The following is a 7,145-nucleotide window of genomic DNA, read 5'->3' as shown; positions in this document are numbered from 1 at the left end:
AGTGTAAGGGATTTAAGTGTATAAGTTGAAACACCCAAACTTTTAAAAATTATTAAATGTATCTCATGTTCCTTTTTCTAAACCCTAATCCCGAAAAATAAGTGAAAAAGAAAAATAGTGGCCTTATTCCCAATTAAGACTTGAAAGTGACCTCCTTCACAAATCTTCTCTTTTATGACAGTGAAATTTAAAATTTTAATTAAAATCTATGACATACTAATCATAATAATACACAATGATATTAAAGTAATTTCTGAAAAAAGAAGAAACGTCATTCAAAACCAAAGTGCCAATGGTTTATGAATTTAAATTTAGTTATAATAATTGTATGAACTAATATGGTTGTGGTGAGATGGATGAGGTTCTTCCACTTTAATAAGAGGTTTCAGGTTTGGTCTGGAAATAGAAAAAAAATCCTATTGGGAGTGCTGCCCCTAAAATGGACCCTGCAATACGCGATTCGGATTTAGTCGGGCTTTAATGAGGATATCGAACACTAATTGAAAAATCAATGTAAATGAAAAGAGTGTCATATAAATTATAAAATGAAGAAAATAATATATTTAACAGTTTATAATTATAAACATCAAAAGGCTGTGATTTCCTTAAATACAAACATTACAAATCATGATTAAGTTAGTCTCAATAAAGTTACTTCAATGATTTAAGAACTAAACCACTGAGAATCATATAACCTCGATCATATCACAATTAAGTAGAAGCTGAATTATAATTGTATAGAACACTAAACATGTGTTGTTAGCAAAGTTTGCATGCACTTGCACTTGTATGAGCAAGGTCGACAAGTGTTAGGAAGGTTCTAGAAGTAACGAACACACGGCAAATTTCATCTGTATACTTTGCCTCTTTCTCTCCTCTTTCTCTTTTGTGGCTTTCTGTGGACGGAGCTATCTAGAAATATCACATTACTAGTGTCTACTGGTCTGTTTGGATTTTTCTCACCTCATTTCTGACATCTTCACTGCCCATGCCATTTTGCATTTTATTTATCTCCTTATGGTACCATTTCCTTCTATTACTATTTCTTTCCCCCGTACTTTCTTGGAGAAGTGTTGTACTCCCGGTCTAATTTTTAATAGTTCGAATTTTGAGAATCAAACAGTTTAATTTTGATCGTGACCTCGGGCATAAGATTTTAAATTTTTATAAAAATAAAATTTATATATTTATAGACTACGTAAAAAGTATACTATAAGTCACAATAATTTATAATTCAAAATATTTAAAAAATTTATTTGAATCTCGAAATTTAAAAGGTGCCGCATTGGAAATACATTTTTATCCTTTACTAACAAAATTCTACTACATGGAAGTATGAACCTTTTTTTTCCCCGCTAGTGAGGGGTATAATTTCAGTGACTATTCTGTGGCTCTATAGCTCTAGAGATTGTATTCAACCAAATAAAAGTATCACCATTTATGCATTAGAGAAGGTCAAATTTAAGGATTGAACCATATTAATGTTAGGAACGCGTACAATAACTTTATTTATGCGATTCCAACTTTAAAATTAATTTCAATTAATTCGATGATTAATCCACACTAATGCTAGAAATGTGTACAACAATTTTAATTATGTGACTCCAACATTAAATTTAACTTTGATTAGAAGTTTAGCACCATTACTTTTATTATTAAATAGCAATTCAGAAGGTCAAATTTGAGGATTAACCCACACTAATTCTAGGAAACGTGTACAACAACTTTAATTATGCGACTCCAACATTAAGTTTAACTTTGATTAGCAGTATCACTCTTATTTTTAAATAACAAATCAAGGTGGTCAGATTTGAGGATTCACCCACACAAATGCTGGGAACACGTACAACTACTTTCATTATGTGACACCAACATTAAATTTAACTTTGATTAGCACCGTCACTTTTTTTTTAAAATAACAATCAAGAAGGTCATATTTGTGGATTATCCCACATAATGCCAGGAACGTTAACATCAACTTTAATTTAACGACTCCAACATTAAATTTAACTTTGATTAGCACCATCATTTTTGTTGTTAAATGACAGTCAATTTCTCCGAGGATGAGTATTATATCATGTTGATGATATGTCAATAATACACTGAAGTAAGTGTGTAGATTCAACTTTATTTGACACTAGTTTTAGATTTGCAAAAGTTGCATAGAATGTAACTTCAGATGAAAATTTTGAGATACTATGTTTAGTTTAGATTATAAGAAATTAAATATTAAAAAGCAGAAACAAAGTTGACTTGTTTAAAAAATAGTCAATTTTATTAAAGTTAAAAAAATACTTCAAAAGGTCATAAAAGTATGTCTTCTTAGTTCTTACAGATATATGAAGAAAAATTGTCCACGTTAGATACTTTTAAGTCATAAGTAAATAAATAAAAAGAAAGGAAGAGTTTAAAAGAGAAATATGAGGGTGACATTGCAAATATGTGGATACTTGGAGCCAAATCTCCTACTCCGTGGGCGATTCAATCTTGCAGTCAAGTATAAATGTATAATACTAATACTACTAGGAGTAGTATTTAACTGCCAAATAAATTTACAACTGTATAAGTTAAAGATACGGAGATAAAAAAGTTTTCCCCGTATAAAACGATCTCGTCATCTCTTTAGCGCTTTGCTCCTCCTCTCCTTTTTATTTCTTCCCTCGCCGGGAAAACAACCCAATTTTGTCACCGGCGATAGGGATACCATTCATACTGACCAAGAATGTCATCAATTCCATCTTTATCCCTTAAATACCCTAAACCTTTTCTTTCTTCATTAACCTCCATTAATTCCAACAAGAGCTTTTCTACGAGGTATCCAGCTGTAAAAGGGTTAAATGGGGGTTGTTTAAAGGCTGTTGCATGTTCGACTTCGTCTCCGTTAATTGGGAGAGTGGGTTTGCACAGAAGGGAAGGGAACTTGTCGTTACTGTCGTTTGGTGCAAATCCGAGGAGTTTTTATGCAAAAGAAGAAGATGAAGAAAAAGTGGATTATTCACAAGCACTTTCTGCATTGCTTCCTTTTGTTGTGGCACTTACTGCTGTTGCTGCTCTTTCTCACCCTTCAACTTTCACTTGGTAACTATAATCTCCTTTGCTTTGCTTTCAGTAAGAAATCACTTAATAGGAATTTCCTTGTTTTTTTTTTTTTTTTTTTTTCAGTTAATGGTCAAAAACACACTTAAACTATCACCTTTTCGCGAGTTTCATGCTTAAGCTATCACACCTTTTGTGTTAAAACACACCTGGATTGATTTTAAATATTTGGCCAACTCAGTATCTTTTAATATGAAGAGAGTGATCGTTTGGGGAGATAGAGGGAAGAATGGATAGTTAGAGGCATGAAACTCGCGAAAAAAAAAAAGAAAAAAAAAGTAATAGTTTAGGTGTGTTTTTGACAATTAACTCTTCTTTTTTTAACTTTTTCTTTCTGGGGGGTTTTAGGTAGGTTTACTGGACGACACGTTGAAAACTTGTCCCTATTGATAGTTAAAAAATTTAGCATTTAAGTTTGTATTAAATTTGACCTTTTTCTTTAGAAAAATGTGTTCTGTTGAAAGGTGTTGAATGAACACTTCTGAAGTTTAACTAATAGATAAGTTATTATAGGGAATGAATTTAGTTCTGTAACGGTTGGAGGGTTTATGAGTAAAATAAACAGGAATACTTATATCTTGCTGGTGAAGCAAATTCCCATCACTTTCAATATTGCTTACTGGTATATACTTTTGTTTCTTAGACATCTCAGTCTCTAATAGCCATAAGATGGAGTCTTACGTACCATCAGCCCCGATGATAACATGAACTAACAAATAGTGTAACTGATTCTAAAACTGAAGATGGTTTTTTCAATCAGGGGAAATTGAATTTGCTTGCAGGGTTTAAAATCTTGCCTTAAGTTACTAGTTGATGCTTTCTTAAACATCTGTATTTTGTTGCATTGTGTAAATGATAAGAGGAAAATGCAGGGTGTCTAAAGAATTGTATGCTCCTGCACTTGGAGGAATCATGTTGTCAATTGGAATTAGACTTTCTATTGATGATTTTGCTCTGGCAATTAAGAGGTAAGCCGAAAATTTACTAGTTTTATGGACCTGATCACTGGTGAAGTAGTTAGCTCTTTGGTTGTAAAGCTTTTGAACTTTGTGGGTTGCAGACCTTTGCCCTTATCAGTTGGATTCATTGCTCAGTATGTCGTGAAGCCAGCTCTTGGCTTGCTGGTAGCACAGGCATGTGGGATGCCTTCGACGTTCTACGCCGGTTTCGTCCTCATGTCTTGTGTTGCAGGGGCTCAATTATCAAGTTATGCCAGCTTCTTGAGCAAAAGTGATGTGGCATTTAGTATTCTCTTGACAAGTTCAAGCACCATTGCTTCAGTTCTTGTTACTCCACTTTTAACTGGCCTTCTTATTGGTTCAGTCGTTCCAGTTGACGCAGTTGCAATGTCAAAGTCAATCTTGCAGGTATCAGATTCCCTAACACAATTGCTGTTTGATAATTAGTGTAATTGTAGTATGTCAAACAATACAGATGAAAGGCTTTTCATAACATAATATCTCAGTCGTTTTCCTCAAAATGATCAGTCCATAATCATTCATTTATTGTCTATGCAGGTCGTTCTTCTCCCCGTCACACTTGGCTTAGTGCTGAACACCTATGCAAAACCAGTAGTATCTGTTATTCAACCTGTGATGCCATTTGTTGCCATGATTTGTACTTCACTGTGTATTGGCAGCCCTCTTGCAATCAATCGTGCTCAGATTCTTTCTGCTGAGGGTGCTAAATTGATCGCTCCTGTACTGACATTTCATGCAATGGCATTTGCAGTGGGTTATTGGGTCTCGAAACTTCCAATTTTGAGGTAATTGGCTAGTCTCTTCTATCTGCATCCTGTTTTATGTGATGAAATGCATTGGTGATTCAAGCACTATACTTGTGACACATTTTCCATCATGATAATTATTGCTTTCCTGTTATTAGATTGTTTGATACTCATCTATGTACCATCTACTGCATCATAACAAGGCATTTCTGATTTCATATAAAGTGGATTGTCCATGGGAAAATTACAGCCAAATACCATTCGACCATCTAGTTTATAAAACAGGTACACAATGTATAGGTAGTGTATACTTTATACTAAATATACATATAGTATACGTGCCTATACATATAATATACATACCTATACACATAACGTATACAGCCAAAGTGTATAGTAGTGTATACATCGGCCATGTTGGTAAACTAGTTGGCCGAAGGGTACATTTACGTAGTTTCCCATTATCCAAACTCTTGTTCATCTTAGTGATGCAAGAGCCATATCAAATTGCTCCTATGGAATAGGGTGTCCATTAGTTCAAACAATCTTTTCCTTCATATCAATTCACCTGTCCATTTTTAGGTTGAATATCTGTTGTTTAATGGGTGCTTAATATCATATGTCGATTCTTCATCAAAAAGTTAATAATAATCTACTCTTGCTGCTGAAACACCATCTTTAATTGCTTCAATTTGTTTCCGTCTGTGGGCTTGAAGAGAACTTATGGTGTTCTTTCTCATCTACTTTCATTGCATGTCGAGTAAAACATGCATTATCTATTCTTAGATGAAGACTTGTCTAGTTAAGAGATTATTGTTAAACGTAGCTCGAAAATCAATGGCAGGTTTGAAGAAGAAGTCTGTAGGACAATTTCATTATGCACAGGAATGCAGAGTTCTACTCTGGCAGGGCTACTTGCAACTCAATTCCTCGGGAGCAGTCAAGCGGTACCCCCTGCATGTTCTGTAGTTGCAATGGCCATCATGGGCCTTTGTCTTGCCTCATTCTGGGGCAGTGGATACCGGATCAGGGACATACCATCCGTTCTGTTTCCACCAACTGCTTCGACTATCAAGCCTTCGCAGTAAGCTAGAAATAGGTACATATAGAGTAGGATACCTAGTAGAAAAGCAGACATCTTAGGCAAATTAACTTAAATGCAGTAGAATAGTTAAATGAGATGGAGACATATAACATATGACTATGACCTGCAAAAGTATGTAACTATGTATGGAAGTTTATAAAAGAGGTAGATGATGCAGGATTGTAACTTGCAAGGTGAAGGCTTTGAAGCAGATTGCTACTTGTACAGTTTTCTTAATACAATTTCAATGTATAGCATTTGCTCTCCAAATCATATATAGACTAGTTAGGGATAACCCGTGATGTTCACGGGCCCAATTACGCAATGCTAAGTGCTAGAGTTTAGGTTCTCTTTGCACCTACGGCCTTTTTCCAAGTTACTATACTCCCTAAATTTTGATGGAATTTTTACTGGTTATAGCTTCTTATAAGACATATTTAATGATAATAACTACCATTTTATTTATTTATATTTAGTAACTAATTTACTTTTTTTATTTACCATCTATAACTACATCAGTAAATTACAGTTATTGGTAAATATACACAGTTAAATACACTGGTAACTGACCGTATTAGACGCTACCATATTCCCATATCCCAAGTTTAACGGATACATCATTATTCAACTTGATTTCTCTCTCATTCTCCATTAGTTTTCACCGTTTTTTTCTCCATTATCTCTTTCATGATCAACATTAGCAAAAGATTCTTACGTGATTTTTGGGGAATGTATATTTCTTTAGATTTTTTTCTTGCTCGATAGTGTACTTTCATATTTTAGTCTTTTTTCTTTCCACCAAATTCAAGTCAATTGAAGTATTAAATTTCTAGGGTTTAAAGCAATTGGAAGTTCAAACTTATACATTAATGGTAGACGGAACAAAATCAAACATGGTTACTCGAGGTATACCTTCTACTCTTCAAAATTTTGGTTATCCTTCTTTTGATTTGGGGATTTCTCAACAACAACATGATGTTGTTGCGAGGTTCGGGTTGAGAGAATCGATCTTTGAAAGAAGGACAAAAATAAGCATGATCCTTCCCACATTCAAAGGCATAAAAACCGGTAGTCACAAAATCAACAAAGAAATTAGATACCGGAAAAGAGATGAAGAGGAAAAAAGTCGTACAACATGAAGCAAGAGAAGAGGAGAGTTTGACCCAAATAGAAGGTGTATTTTTGAACTTTCCAATTTTTTTGATGTATGTTATGTATTGATGTATGTAATGTAATGAT

General features: G+C 34.0%; 1 protein-coding gene across 1 annotated transcript; it reads left to right on the top strand.

The window, feature by feature from the left end:
* Nucleotides 1-2,529: 2,529 nt before the first annotated feature.
* On the top strand, nucleotides 2,530-6,265 carry LOC132056730 (probable sodium/metabolite cotransporter BASS3, chloroplastic). The gene is made up of 5 exons (XM_059449047.1): nucleotides 2,530-3,078; nucleotides 3,969-4,064; nucleotides 4,157-4,463; nucleotides 4,614-4,861; nucleotides 5,667-6,265. The coding sequence occupies exons 1-5, from the start codon at nucleotides 2,723-2,725 to the stop codon at nucleotides 5,908-5,910; spliced, it is 1,251 nt and encodes a 416-aa protein (XP_059305030.1). The 5' UTR covers nucleotides 2,530-2,722; the 3' UTR covers nucleotides 5,911-6,265.
* The last annotated feature ends 880 nt before the right edge of the window (nucleotides 6,266-7,145 follow it).

Source organism: Lycium ferocissimum, chromosome 5 (assembly GCF_029784015.1).
Source record: "Lycium ferocissimum isolate CSIRO_LF1 chromosome 5, AGI_CSIRO_Lferr_CH_V1, whole genome shotgun sequence".
Lineage (NCBI taxonomy): Eukaryota > Viridiplantae > Streptophyta > Magnoliopsida > Solanales > Solanaceae > Lycium > Lycium ferocissimum.
The sequence above is the reverse complement of the archived record's forward strand: the minus strand, read 5'-3'. Positions and strand labels throughout refer to the sequence as shown.

What these genes read in the sequence shown, in the direction of transcription:
- LOC132056730 (XM_059449047.1), top strand. Translation starts at nt 2,723, where the DNA reads ATGTCATCAATTCCATCTTTATCCCTTAAATACCCTAAACCTTTTCTT. An exon ending in CACCCTTCAACTTTCACTTG is followed by an intron (nt 3,079 to 3,968) that starts GTAACTATAATC and finishes AGGAAAATGCAG; the next exon opens with GGTGTCTAAAGAATTGTATG. An exon ending in TGTCAAAGTCAATCTTGCAG is followed by an intron (nt 4,464 to 4,613) that starts GTATCAGATTCC and finishes TTGTCTATGCAG; the next exon opens with GTCGTTCTTCTCCCCGTCAC.